This window comes from Myxine glutinosa, chromosome 4 (genome assembly GCF_964187855.1).
Source record: "Myxine glutinosa chromosome 4, kmMyxGlut1.1, whole genome shotgun sequence".
NCBI classification, from domain to species: Eukaryota; Metazoa; Chordata; class Myxini; order Myxiniformes; family Myxinidae; genus Myxine; species Myxine glutinosa.
This window is the reverse complement of record NC_136264.1, coordinates 30,424,641-30,440,010: the sequence shown is the minus strand read 5'-3', so window position 1 is coordinate 30,440,010 and position 15,370 is coordinate 30,424,641. Positions and strand designations below refer to the sequence as shown.

The 15,370-nt window shown below is 42.8% G+C and overlaps 1 protein-coding gene across 2 annotated transcripts in view; it reads right to left on the bottom strand.

Annotated features, from left to right (window-relative positions):
* The window catches only part of DDOST (dolichyl-diphosphooligosaccharide--protein glycosyltransferase non-catalytic subunit), a 28,679-nt gene extending 13,827 nt beyond the window's left edge, over positions 1–14,852 (bottom strand). Inside the window, exons 1-8 of one of the 2 annotated variants that reach the window (XM_078775591.1) lie at positions 14,670–14,693; positions 14,320–14,530; positions 13,630–13,740; positions 8,719–8,805; positions 8,329–8,432; positions 7,549–7,643; positions 3,699–3,792; positions 3,238–3,386 (exon numbers count right to left, since the gene is read on the bottom strand). In XM_078775591.1, the coding sequence (XP_078631717.1) occupies positions 3,238–3,386; positions 3,699–3,792; positions 7,549–7,643; positions 8,329–8,432; positions 8,719–8,805; positions 13,630–13,740; positions 14,320–14,461 (782 nt within the window). In that variant the 5' untranslated portion in view covers positions 14,462–14,530; positions 14,670–14,693. Of the gene's footprint in view, positions 1–3,237; positions 3,387–3,698; positions 3,793–7,548; positions 7,644–8,328; positions 8,433–8,718; positions 8,806–13,629; positions 13,741–14,319 lie in introns of both variants that reach the window. The other variant, XM_068112128.2, reaches the window with a different exon arrangement.
* Between the last annotated feature and the right edge of the window lie 518 nt (positions 14,853–15,370).

Genomic DNA, 15,370 nt, shown 5'->3' with positions numbered 1-15,370 from the left:
TGTATGTGGTGAGGAGCTCAGGTGTGCCAAGGAAGGACCGCATGACGGAGGATGCCCAGTCGGTGACTGGCTTTGGAGGCCAGCTTGGAAATGTGGTTTTCCCAGGATAGATCACGGCAGATAGTGAGACCCAAAAGCTTGAGTGACAGAACTTCTTGTCGAGGATTGTTGAGAAAGTAGATGGGAGGATTGTCCAGTCGGTCTTTTCGTAGAGACATAGTAAGAGTGTGGGATTTGTCAGGATTGTTTTCATTTGGAAGTTGTGGGTCAATGTGTCAATAAAGGTGGAAAAAGTCTGATTTAATGCAATTTAATTCCAGACTATAAGGCAACAAAAGGTGAAAATTTTGAAAGGGGGTGTAGACTCTCTATATGCACTGTATAACTGTGTATAATATATTCATACAGTGCATTCAGAAAATATTCAATCCACTTCACTTTTTTCACATTTTGTGATGTTTTAGCCTTATGCTGAAATCGTTTAACTTCATTTTTCTCCTCATCAATCTACACTCAATACCTCATAATGACAAAGAGAAAACAGGATTTTAGAAAGTTTTGCAAAATTATTTTAAAAAAAAAAACTGAAATATCACATTGACATAAGTATTTAGACCCTTTGCTATGACACTTTAAATTTAGCTCAGGTGCCTCCCATTTCTCTTGATCTTTGAAATGTTTCTACACCTTGATTGGAGTCCACCTGTGGTAAATTCAATTGATTGGACATGATTTGGAAAGGCACACACCTGTTTATATAAGGTCTCACAGCTGACAATGCATATCAGAGCAAAAACCAAGCCATGAGGTCGAAGGAACTGCCTGCAGAGCTCAGAGACAGGATTGTGTCGAGGCACAGATTTGGGGAAGCCGACAAAAAAGTTTCTGCTGCATTGAAGATTCCCAAGAGCACAGTGGCCTCCATAACTCTTCAACAACCTGGTGGCACAACCAGGACTCTTCCTGAGCTGGCCGCCCGGCCAAACTGAGCAATCGGGGGAGAAGGGCCTTGGTAATAGAGGTGACCAAGAACCCGATGGTCACTCTGGCTGAGCTCCAGAGATTCTGTATGGAGATGGGAGAAACTTCCAGAAGTACAACCATCACTGCAACACTCCACCGATCTGGGCTTTATGGCAGAGTGGCTAGACGAAAGCCTCTCCTCAGTGAAAGACACATGGAAGCCCACAGAATCTTGTTTCTCACAGTCTGAGAGTCCATTAGGTGCTTTTTTGCAAACTCCAAGCGGGCTTTCATGTGTCTTTCACTGAGGAGAGGCTTCCGTATGGCCACTCTGCCATAAAGCCCAGATCGGTGGAGTGTTGCAGTGATGGTTGTCCTTCTGGAAGTTTCTCCACACAGGATCTCTGGAGCTCAGCCAAAGTGACCATCGGGTTCTTGGTCACCTCTCTTACCAAGGCCCTTTTCCACCGATTGCTCAGTTTGGCCGGCCGGCCAGCTCTAGGAAGAGTCCTGGTTGTTCCAAACTTCTTCCATTTAAGAATTACTAGGGCATTGCCCGTACTATATCTATATCTAAAATTATATCCCCCCCCTCTATTTACATGAAATGGTTTGGTCCAAAGCGAACGGCTTGCGAGTACGGTGACAATCCCCCCCCTCTATTTACATGCAATGGTTTGGTCCAAAGCGAACGGCTTCCGGAGTTTGGTAAAGAAATCGCCATCGCGTGCACAAACGCGCAGGAAAGCGAATGAATCGCAAATTCGGTTTTATTAGTTTTAAAACATAGTTTAACGCCAACATAGTTTGCAAACGTGAAATAAATGAATACGCTCTCAAATGTGCCATCCGAGGCAGAGTGTGTCCTCCACGTTCGGCACACGCGATCGTTCGCTGCTCTCTGATTGGTTGAATCGTTTTTTGGACATAGCTCGGTAAGTAATTGTCCGATTAATATGAAACCTTGAAAAGGCACATCCTCGGGTCCCCAGCAATATACCTGGCAAGTTAAAAGTATATCGGACCCGTGGTTGTCGAGAAACAGCGGTCACAGACAAACAGACGTACAGACGTACAAACGTACAAACAGAGATTACTGGAATTATAGATAGACTAGGGCATGCCCGTACTATATATATATCTAAAAGTATATCCCCCCCCTCTATTTACATGCAATGGTTTGGTCCAAAGCGAACGGCTTGCGAGTACGGTGACAACCCCCCCCCCCTCTATTTACATGAAATGGTTTGGTCCAAAGCGAACGGCTTCCGGAGTTTGGTAAAGAAATCGCCATCGCGTGCACAAACGCGCAGGAAAGCGAATGAATCGCAAATTCGTTTTTATTAGTTTTAAAACATAGTTTAACGCCAACATAGTTTGCAAACGTGAAATAAATGAATACGCTCTCAAATGTGCCATCCGAGGCAGAGTGTGTCCGCCACGTTCGGCACACGCGATAGTTCGCTGCTCTCTGATTGGTTGAATCGTTTTTTGGACATAGCTCGGTAAGTAATTGTCCGATTAATATGAAACCTTGAAAAGGCACATCCTCGGGTCCCCAGCAATATACCTGGCAAGTTTCAAGTATATCGGACCCGTGGTTGTCGAGAAACAGCGGTCACAGACAAACGTACAGACGTACAAACGTACAGAGATTACTGGAATTATAGATAGATGGAGGCCACTGTGCTCTTGGGAACCTTCAATGCAGCAGAATTTTTCATGTAGGCTTCCCCAGATCTGTGCATCGACACAATCCTGTCTCTGAGCTCTGCAGGCAGTTCCTTCGACCTCATGGCTTGGTTTTTGCTCTGATATGCATTGTCAGCTGTGAGACCTTATATAGACAGGTGTGTGCCTTTCCAAATCATGTCCAATCAATTGAATTTACCACAGGTGGACTCCAATCAAGGTGTAGAAATATCTCAAAGATGATCAAGAGAAATGCGAGGCACCTGAGCTAAATTTCAAGTGTCATAGCAAAGGGTATGAATACTTATGTCAATGTGATATTTCAGTTTTTTTATTTTTAATAAATTTGCAAAACTTTCTAAAATACTGTTTTCTCTTTGTCATTATGGGGTATTGAGTGTAGATTGATGAGGGGAAAAATGAATTTAAACGATTTCAGCAAAAGGATGCAACATAACAAAATGTGAAAAAAGTGAAGGGGTCTGAATACTTTCTGAATGCACTGTATATTAGTGCAGAGTGCATTGTGTATTGTGTATTGTACTGCAAAACAATTGAAGTGGTTGGCGAGATATGTTGAACCTCTGTGAGCCGGCTAGGGCTTTCTGGATTGGCGAGTTGAAGAATGCATCGCTGAAGAAGTCCAGTGAGCCAGAGAAGACCACGCGGGCATTGTTGCGAGACTGTAGCCCAGCGAGCAGCAAGGTGTTCTTGCCGATGGCATGTGGGTACTGAAATTAGTTGAACCAGAAAAATACACTCAGAAAATGCAAATGGCAATATTCAAATGGGGGCATGGCAATATTCGGTGTTACAACAAAGATGTAAATCAATGCAGCTGGAAAGAAAACTTCAGTACAAACACCAGGAAAACATACAAAGATGTCAGTTTAAAAAAGAATGGTGGTTTAGGTCGCTTAAGGATCAAGCCGATCAGGGTTTAAACAAATGGCAAAAGTGCTAGCTTCAAATTCTTACTCCATGCACACAGAGTTGTTTTGCAATCTCTCACAAAATAAAAAGTCAGGAACTGTGACCGCAACCTGATTGATGGGTTTGTCTGGAAGATAGCTGTAGCAAGTTGAAGAGCCCGTCAGTATGTCCATCACCAGAGGGTTGTCGGAATCAGCCACAATGCTGCATCAGATATGTGCGGGTGGACACAATCAGTCAAAATGCAACTCATTTCATCTGCTGAACTTGCAGTCCCCAGCCAATGTTTCTGACTACTTTACCAGGGATCAAAGCTCTTGCGTAACCAGTCGTCAAAAGGATAGTCACATCTCTATTGCTTGAGCATATGGCTTAAAGGCAAACAAATGAATTAACGAATAAATAAGTGTCATCTGGGCTACATTAGGAATTCACTGGAATAACACGAGCTTCTGATCGCATTGTTATTTGGCGGATACGTTAAACCTTTCACTGGCTAAGCAGTAGGCGTCTCTAATTAAAATAAATGGATTATTACGAAGTCCTTGGTAAAGACTTCCTGTTCTGGGTGCCTTCATGTGTGACTCTAGTCCGAGCAGCTCCTCCCTTCAGCTCATCAAAACTAAGCTTCCCGGATCAGATCCGTTGTTTTACTGTTTTATTACCTCCGCCACCCGAAGGTGGATGGAGGTTATGTCTTCACCCCAAGTCTGTCTGTTTCTGTTTATAAATAAAAAATAATAACCACCTTTAGAGGCCATTTTTCCCCGCAAAGCAGGGGTTGGCCTTTCTCGGGAACCGTGGTTGTTGTTGTTTTTTGGTCCCCTTTTTGAAGCAATGTTTTACGGCCGGATGCCCTTCCTGACGCCAACCCTTTTTGCCGCCTTTAACGACAAACAGGGAATTACCAATGAACTGGTACTCAATTAGCCGACCTCGCAAGGATGACAGGCTGAGTCAACCCCCCTGGCGTTAATTCAGCGATCGACCGGGATTCGAACCCAGGATCCTAGGATCATAGGCCGGCACCCTAGCCGCTAGCCCAACACCGCTAGCCCAACAAATCTGTTTGTGTTTGTGAAAACGATATCTCAAAAAGTTGTGGACAGATTCTGACGAAATTTGATGGAGAGGTTGGGCATGTGAAAAGGACAAAATTATTAGATTTTGGTGAAGATCTGGATCCAATCATTTTTTAGGAGATTCTTCACCATTGAGAGATAGAGCAAAAAACGAGATAGCACAATATCTCAAAGTTATGGACGAATTCTGAAGAAACATGGTGAATAGATTGGGTTGTGTGATAAGGAAGAATTGATTCAATTTTGGTGAAGATTCGAATCCGGATTCAGATCAGAGAATTTTTAAGTGATTCTTCACTATTGAGTGACAGGGCTAAAACAGCTATATAGCATGGTATCTCACAAAGTTATGGACGGATTTGCACAAAACTTGGTGAACAGATTGTCTGTGCGAGGACGAATTGATTCGATTTTGGTGAAGACCTGAATACGGATCGAAATACGAGTATTTCAATTTTTAAAAGTGATTCTTCACCATTGAGTGATGGGACTAAAACTGATAAACATCACAATATTTCAAAACGTTGTGGTCTAGTTAAGACAAAACGAAGTGGACGAGTTGGTTATGTGACATGAACAAGCCGAGTCGATTTTGGTTCAGGATCAGATGAAGATCCAGCCTATCAGTGGGATATAAAAGGTAAACTGTTCAGCTTGGCGGTGGTACGCGCTCTACCAATTGTCTTTCGAAATCTTATTCCTGTCTTGCTGGTCGTGTTTGTCAAATTTTCCATATCAAACTGTACCCAGTTGTGCTAAATTGTCGAATTTGTGTCCCTGTTAAAGTCCAGCCTGCTCACCTGGGGCTCTGCTCATCAGCATGTTGCTTCTGTCTCCGATTTGACCCTACGTGCTTAGTTGTCACATCTTTTCTCCCAAGTATTGTCATTTCTGATCCGGTTGATCTTTCTTCCCTTCTCACTCCAAAAAATATAAAAACATCAAAACTCTTCTTCCAAATCTCAATATTTTCCTTCTTGTTTGCCTCTATATCCATATTGTCCTCCCCATTTGTATATATTACATTTCCATATATATATATATTCCTGGTTCGATTCCCGACATATATATATATATATATATACATATATATGCGCATGCATGCACGCGCGCGTGCACGCACCCCCCCCCCCCCACCCCCCCCAAACACACACACACGCATGCATGCACGGCTGCCCGTTCGCGGTTACGGCTGATTGGGTGGTGTTAGGCTCGGTGCAATGTGATGGGCTCCTGGCAAGATTGAAAAATAGATCGTATAGGCTTATTAAAAGCTGATACTTGAAATCTGATTCCATATTTCAAGATCGGAACTCATGGCCTAAGTAACGATGTTGAAATCTAGAGTGAAATCGGAACAAAATTAGGAAAAAAGCGATTTTAAAAATTAAATCACAGGTAAAAGGTAAAATGAGGAGGGCGAGACATGAGGTAAAATGGCTCCACAATTATTTTTTTCTTTTCTTTTATAGGTAATTATTGTATGTCCGATTTCATTTTACACTGTCCAGGGACATTGGTTGCGATCTTTTTGGATTGAAATTCTACTTTTATTGTACATTTTTAACGTATAGTAATACATACCGGTAGAACATGAAATCACAGTTTGATTATTGACAACAGTGCGTAAAGGGACGACTTCGGCTGACAGGGTGACTTCCGAGGTCCCCACACTCTCCTCTAAGCTGTCTAGCCTAGGTTTGAATCCCGACCCAGCTATGAACCATCATCCATGTGTTTCACAGACTGGGTAAATGGGTAAATGTTTGCCGTCCCTCTGACCGACGTTAAACTGGGCGTCCTGTCTTCCGACATTAGTTGGTGGGCGTTTGAGATCCCCAAGGTGTCCTTCACGAAGAGTAGACGAGCTATCACCGGCACTCTGGCCAAATTGCAAATTCCTGTGCTAACTACTGCTGGGAAGGCAATTGCAACCCATCTAGTATAACCATTGCTCAGGAAGCTGCTTTCGTGGAACAGACGCTCATTAACGAGTATGGTACATCTGATATCAAATATAATTCACAACTGAATAGCGAAACAAAAACTGAAAAGGAAATTAAATCCGTATAAAAAGAATAGAGGAAGGGAGGAGTGGGGGAGAGAGATGGGAGAGAGATGGGAGAGAGATGGGAGAGAGATGGGAGAGATGATGGGAGAGATGATGGGAGAGATGATGGGAGTGATGATGGGAGAGAGATGGGAGAGAGAGAGATGGGAGAGAGAGATGGGAGAGAGAGATGGGAGAGAGAGATGGGAGAGAGAGATGGGAGAGAGAGATGGGAGAGAGAGATGGGAGAGAGAGATGGGGGAGAGAGAGATGGGAGAGAGAGATGGGAGAGAGAGATGGGAGAGAGAGATGGGAGAGAGAGATGGGAGAGAGAGATGGGAGAGAGAGATGGGAGAGAGATGGGAGAGAGAGATGGGAGAGAGAGATGGGAGAGAGAGATGGGAGAGAGAGATAGAGATAGAGATAGAGAGAGAGACCGGGGAGTGGCGGAGAATGGAGTGGTTTAGACAGGGGATTAACAAGGGAGTAGTGGAAAGACGGGAGTTGTGGAGAGAGGTGAGAGGGGGAGAGAGAGAGAGAGAGAGTGGGGAAAGGAGGAGGGGGTGGGGGGGGATAAGGGGAGGGAAGAGAGGAGGGGGATACTTTTGCTAGCTTTTCCCATAACTTGGGACAGGTACTCTTCCTAGTATAGCATATACCAAGCAAAGTTTTGGACAACACACGTAGACTTTTAAAGCAGGAAGTGAAATTTTGAATCAAATTCAAACAATCAGTGGCAAACGGCACTTGCACAAGTGTCAACATATTTATAGCCATTCAATTACAACTCGCAATTATTTTCAGTTTGCTGCAACATAACAACCTTACCCAACTCCACGGTAAAGGATCGGATTGCCCGAGGGTGTTCCCACCACTGTAGGAACCTGGATTACATTCTCAGCATCCACAACCACCAAAGTATGCTGCGGTTAAAGGATAGAATTGGACAGTGAGAGGAAAATCAACGAAAAGCATCTTGCAGTGTCAACATTTCAGTTAAGAACTAAAGGCAAGCATAAAGGGTTGGTGGTCACGTGATCAAAATAAAATACACAAAAAAAAAAATTTTTTCTTCGGGGGGGGAGGAGAAAATGAATGAATGAATTTCAAATGTCACAAAGTTGAAAAAGAAAAACAAATATTTTTGAAGATGCTTGTAAATGCATGGTTAACGCGTTTAGATGGCTACAAAGTCACAACCTTCTCTTTAAAACTTTTCATTTGCTTGATCTCCAGATAATTCCTGGTTCTGTATCAATTGCTCTTTTTTGGTCGGCATGCCTTCATAACATGCTTCGATCACTCCAGCACAATCTGTGACGAGAATCTGCATATTTTTTTTTTAAACAAAATGACGCCGAGGAGAAGAAAAACAAACAGCGATGTCGAATTTTCCACTTTTCAATTTACTTTTTCAAAAATGTGTGCAGGATGTCATCATAATGGAGATTCCTAGGGAGGGCAGCAATTTGGATCGAAACAGATATTTGCCAAACAACAATCTGGCCGTGGAAGGGGATGTAAAACACACACCTGCCTCCACGTGTGAGGACTATTTGTTGGAGGTGAAGGGTTGGGGGGATGATATTCTGTCAGTATTGCACCTACCTGTCCATCATCTGATACGTCATAGCTGTGATGATCAATAACAGCCGTTTTTTCTTCATCCAAGTCGATCCCACATTCTGTAGCAAGATCTCTCAGGGGGTCCCCTGAAAATAAAGCATCCCAGAATAATCAGCATGTCTTACCAGCCAAAAAGAAGCAAGAAGTAACCAGCCAAACCCACAGGCAACAGGAATATGGTCAACTCCTATTGCAACCAAAACCTGAATGGAAGTCTCCAGAAAGACAACACATTGCAACTACTAAGCCAACAGTTGCCACTCAAAAAATTTAAATAAACATTGAACAAAACTACCTCTTTCTTTATGGAATGAAACATTCTAAACATTCTTATATTGGGGACAAATGGGAAGACAAAGCCAAAAACCTTACCAACATCTGAACTTGCAGCCACAAGAACGTTGCCTCCACCATCAATAAATGTAGTGATGGTTTCAACATTGATGTTTCCACCAAAGTCTGCAATGATATGATATGCTAAGGGTTAAAGTGAAATAGTGAATATACAGCAAATCATTAGTGGACAAGTTCACAAATTAAAAAATGTTGGAACTAAGACTTTGAACCTAAACCTCATCAAGTGCATGGATCAAGAGTCCATTTGGGGATGTCTGGTTGCCTTGTCTGCAGACCTCTCTGGTAGTCTCTATCGCTTCCGCAACAAGACTTCTTTCTAGTGTGTGTGTGTGTGTGTGTGCGACCCGATAGTGTGTGTAAAGTTTGTTCTAAACCACTCACTCACTGACTGATTGACATTAATGTTCGGTACCTTCCGGGTGATGGAGAAAGCTGAAATTTTGTGTGCCGAAAGACATTGAAGCCGATACACTGGGAAAAATCACAGAACCGTCGGAAAGCATCCGTAAATGAAAATTTACACAAACAAACAAACGTGTCTGTAAAAATAAAAAGTAATAAAAAATGAAGCCTAAATTGATATCTAGCATTTGAAAATTGTAATTTATATAACTGTAAACTGTGAAATAAAAACCTAAATGAAAATTTATGTTAAAGAAAAAATGAAAAACGAAAGACATGGGGAAGAAAAACGAAAAAAAAACGAAAAAACGAAAAAAAAACAAGTTCAACGGAAGTCTTGGGGACGACTAAGAAGAAGACCTTTGTTGGTCGAAAGCTTGTCAAATTAAAGATCGACGTCCTGAAGCTACGTCCGCGTCTGATTTAACCTCCCGCTTATTTATTTAATGCAAATGAGACGCCCTGCTCGTACTGTGGAGTTTCTACTATTTCTCAAAGTTATATATGCATGTGTATGTATATATATGGGAGAGAGAGATGATTGGTGTGAGCACGGAAGAGATATATGGTGTGAGCACGGAAGAGAAATTGAGATGTGTGAATGGTGTGTGTGTGTGTGTGTGTGTGTGTGTGTTGCAGGAGTGGGTGTGGTTTTGCATGAGTGTTTTTGTTTGAGTGGTGCATGTTGTAAGGGTAGGTGGTTGGTTGTTTTATTTTTTTGGTGTGTGAGTGAGTGGATGAGAGCAGTGATGTAGCGTATGTGACAAGGATGAAATGATTAGATTTTGGTGAAGATCCGGATTCGGATCCGGCTTCTTTAATTTTTTAAGCGATTCTTCACCATTGGGAGATGGGGTCAAAAACGATACATAGCTGTATTTCTCAAAAGGTTAAGGATGGATTTGGATGAAACTTGTTGGACAGGTTGTGTGTGCGACAAGGAAGAATCGATTCAATTTTGGTGAAGATCCAGATCCAGCTAGTATAATTTTTTAAGTGATTCTTCACCATTGAGATATGGCCAACCAGGCGGAGGTATGCTCTCGACTGAGTGCCGTTCTAGTTCCCATTAAAATTCATTTTCTCTGCAACTTAGTCCGATAGACACAAAAGTTTCACCTTATAGCAGAGCAGTTAAGAGGAAGCATCGTTCATTTTTTCAGGAAAGCACCAAATTTGGCACAGATGTAGTATGGACCTATACAATTGTTTTCCTGAGGGGTGCCCAAAAATTCAGAACCCCTGGTGGCCGCCATATTGAATTTCAACATGATCGCCCGCTGTGACCTATTTCCCTCAATAACTTCCATACTATGAGTGGTCTTGGTGTTGTATTGTGGTCTTGGCAATAACACACTACTTTACCTACCAGTCACACGGTGTGGAGGAACTCTGGATTGCCATTATAAAATAAATAATAACCACCTTTAGAGGCCATTTTTCCCCGCAAAGCGGGGGTTGGCCTTTTCGGGCACCGTGGTTGTTCTTGTTTTTTGGTCCCCTTTTTGAAGCAATGTTTTACGGCCGGATGCCCTTCCTGACGCCAACCCTTTTTGCCGCCTTTAACGACAAACAGGGAATTACCAGTGAACTGGTACTCAATTAGCCGACCTCGGAAGGATGACAGGCTGAGTCAACCCCCCTGGCGTTAATTCAGCGATCGACCGGGATTCGAACCCAGGATCCTAGGATCCTAAACCGGCACCCTAGCCGCTAGCCCAACACCAGGGATTGTTGCCATTGGCACTGGTAAAAGCTACCGCTACCTTGCCATCCATAAAATTGCCACCGGCCTTGGCCGCAGGAAGTCCGAGTCTTTGCCATTATTTCATGCCTTCACTGGCTGCGACACAGTGTCATTTTTTGCCCAAATTGGGAAAAAGACAGCCTGGAAGGCTTGGGAGGCATACCCCAGCATCACGCAGACCTTTCATGCTCTCGCTTATAGGCCATCTGTGGACGCTATTACTATGGAACTACAGAGCATAGAAAGATATGTTGCCATCCTCTATGACCGGATTACCGAGATAAAGACAGTGAATGACATGCGCCGACACTTGTTCACGAAGAAGGCAAGAACAATTGATCACATTCCCCCAACAGCAGACGCATTCGAATAACACCTAAAACGTGCATGTTTTCAGGCTGGACACGTATGGAGTCAGGCACTTGTGCCCTACCCAGAACTTCCATCAACAGCTGATTGGGGCTGGATGAAAACAGGGACTTCTTGGACACCAATACCACTGATACAGGAGGCATGTTCAGAGCTTACAAGCTGCCATTGTAAGTCGGCCTGTAAAGGCAACTGTAAATGCTCCAGGGCAAATCTGCCATGCACATCACTGTGTGACTGCGATGGACAGTGCTTGTAGTACTACGCGTCTGCACGAGAGCCTCCACCTTTCAAGTGCCCACAATATTTTAAGTTAAAACTGCAACTGCGTGTAACTTTGATTAATTAATACCATTCCATTGTTATCAGAGACCAATAAAACAATGTGTATCACTTGGAATTGAAATTTTACCTAAAATACTATGAGAGATTCAAGGAAAATGGAAACACCATGGCGGCCATCTTGAAATTAAAGATGATGGATGCCAATCTTTATGCAATTGATCCCATTGGATTCAGAGACCATGAAAACATGGGGTAAGACACTGGAACTGTGGTGTTATCGCTCATAGTATAGAAGTTATTGAGGGAAATAGGTCACAGAGGGCGGTCATGTTGAAATTCAATATGGCGGCCACCAGGGGTTCTGAATTTTTGGGCACCCCTCAGGAAAACAATTGTATAGGTCCATACTACATCTGTGCCAAATTTGGTGCTTTCCTGAAAAAATGAACGATACGCCCTATTTTTCGGTCTTACCTGCCTAAATATTAGGAGCGCCTCCTCCTGTAGAATTGTTAATAATTATGGCACCATAGGTCGTCACGTGGTAGGGGTGCCATCTTGGAAAAACCGAAAAACTTTGCACCTCTATATCTCCAAAACCGCTCCATGGAAAAAATTGAAAGGTGGCCCATTGTAAAGTACTCCCCATGGGGAATAACATATGTTAATGATGATGTCATAGGTGCCTTCATTATGACGTCATAAATCGACAAGTAGAATGCTTGATCTGATCAGTATGAAATTTCTCAGGCTACGCTGTTGTTAGACTATCGGTCTTGGAAAGGTAGTTTTTATCAGCAGTAGTAAGTTAGTTTCATTACCCCTGGAATACAGCTTGACGATGGTTTCATACTTAACTCCTGCATGTTAGCCATACTCATTGAAAGTTCACATATGGGCTGGTAGAATAACCTAAAGGTATACGCACTCAGTTATATGCTGTAACTTATATCGTGGGTTAGAATCTCAACCGGAGTACAAACTGTCACCCTGGTGTTTTGGATACAAGGTGAAGCATCAATGTGTGCACCATCCCTCGACAGACATCAGTTAAATTGGGTGCCCCATTTGCTAATATTAGTTGATGGATGTTAAAGATCCCACGGTGTCCTTCACGAAGAGTATGCGAGCCATATCACCGGAATCCTTAACAAATTCCAAATTCCCTGCCCGGACTGCAGGTAGCAAGTGTTATGGCCTTGACACCAAGTTACACTGCTGAATGTTTCAGGATGTGGGTGCTGTCTGTGTAGCAGCTTCTGCACTAGAAACAGAGTTCAACAGGCGGTTCGTATGTTTCAAGGCGACAATTTGTATGTTTCTTCATTTACAATCGGTGACAAATCAATTAAATTTACATCTATCTCAGTGAAACTGCAAATAATCTGATGAAAGTTTCATCATAAATGTACCACGCTCTTTATAGAGCACCCACTTTAATAAAGCAGTCTCTTAGCAAGGATTACAATCTTACACGATGCAGGAATGAGTTCATGTTTGCCTCCCAATATTATCTCATATGTTTGAAGTTTGAAACAGAAAAGTCTGTTTGCTTTTCATGCAACTCTACCTTCTCTTGGGCTTCCATCAAGCCCCTCACACTAAGTGTGTACTTGGGTTAAACTATTGCGACTACAGTACTTCAATAAACCCCACCTTCGTATGGGGTCGGCAGGACCCAAGTCTTTCACGAACCGGCTGGCCAGGTTCCACGTTCACATGGATCCCTGCACATAGAGAAGCTTATGCCCTTCTCTTGGGCTTCCATTAAGCCCCTCACACTAAATGTGTACTTGGGTTCAACTATTGCGACTGCAGTACTTCAATGACCCCACCTTCGTATGGGGTCGGCTGGACACAAGTCTTTCACGAACCGGCTGGCCAGGTCCCACATTCACATGGATCCCCGCACGTAGAGAAGCTTATGCCCGCAACCTTTGTTCGGGGTGCCGGCGATAGCTTGCCCACTTTTGTGAAAGGCACCTGGGCCACTATGACCCCATTGGTAAACATTTACATAAAGTTATAGTAACCGTACATCTGACATTACATAAATAGCTTACATTTCCCCTTTTATCGCAGATATTTTAGACCTTGGACAGCAATGATTGGACCACACTGACCCTCGACGGATGGTGAAAAGATGACCAGGTGTTCGTAGATAAACTCGCCATACTTGATGAGTGACAGAGCTGGATCATCAGCCGTTTTGTACGTCAACTCGAACCCACGGTCTGCAGGAGTAAGACGCATGTCAATGACATCGAAACAAACGCACCATCTTCTACAAGCGAATAATGAATGAATAGTGAATGAAAACGAATGAATGAATAATGAATGAAAACGATGAATGAATAATGAATAAATGAAAACGAATGCATAAGGAATGAATGAAAACCGAATGGATGAATAATGAATGAATTTTAACGAATGAATTAAACGAATGAATGAAACCGAATGAATGAATTAATGAAATACTTTAACGAACGAATGAATTGAATAATGAATGAATGGCCATATGATTGAAAATATATACTGTATGTAAAATAAAAAATAATGAATGAAATAAGAGAATAATTAATAATATAATATACACCCTCATAGTAATACTAATAAGCGTCCTCACATTGTCATTGGCGACAAACATATCGAGGGATTACGGTGCACTGCATGTTACACACGAGCACGACCGACATGAACGTGTGCAATATACAAAAAACACAAGACAGGTATTTCTACCTGTACAGTGTACACGTCATGAACCGCTTTTGAAAGCAAATTGGGTAAGTCTTGCGGATTCAGGAAGTACGAACCTGCGAGCGATCTGAAAAACATGGAATGCGTTTCTTTGATGGCCATGTTGTCCAGCAGAACGAGGGTTTTTCCGCCGCCGTACGCGCCATTGAGGACAAACAACACTGCAAATAAGACCACGAACACCCGTGCTGCCGCCATACTGTTTCCGCACACGTCTCATGCGTGCGGCCCTGAGGCCTGAGGTGCTGATGACTGATGTTGAGGTACCTAACGTGCCACGTTACCTTTCAGTTCGACATTGAAAAATAGCGTTTCAGAATTTTCAAAAGAAGCAAATGACACAAACTAAGACTGAGGATGCGTTGACAAGTGTGAAGGAACCGTCTAAAAAAAAAATTACTATCACTAACCTTTCTGCCATGGCGACAACAAACCGCTCAAAACATTGTAGGTTGTTTGCCCGTAATCTTTTTGAATACAGAGCGTCAATTAATTAAGCAAGGAAAGAGCACGTACCATGTATAACAAGGGGTGTCTACGTAACATATAAACAAGGAGTGACACTCGAGTCTTGGAGACTAGGTCCCCCGCCTTTTGGGTGGTATGAGGAAAAGATCTGGGTAAAATGAAAGATAAATGTTCAATGGTTTTTTAAAATACTGCATTGCACACATAAGCCATGTTACCGATATAGTTGCCATGGCAACATAATTTATCCAATGCCAATCACAGCCGTGATCTAATTAGGTTGAGATAATGTCATGAGGAACAGCTATCTGAAATATGAGGCGGGAGTGGGGGGTGGAAGAAGTTTCCTTCTCTATCTAGTATCTATCCTGTCCACCCCGATCTCGCTCAAACCTGATTGATCTCTCCATTTACCTAATCTGCTGAACAGAAACTTTCCTCCTTCATGATGTCTCTGATTCCTTAATATCTCTCCCTGGTTACTCCCTCCTCCGGTATGATAGACCTGAGCCTCGTCCTGGTGGTGGGGTTGCCATCTTTATCAAAAACTCTGAAGGAGCTGTGCTCCAACTCGAATCGAAAGAATGGACGCGACAAAAAGCTGGAATTCGTCCGAGTTTCTTTATTGCATCAAATCAA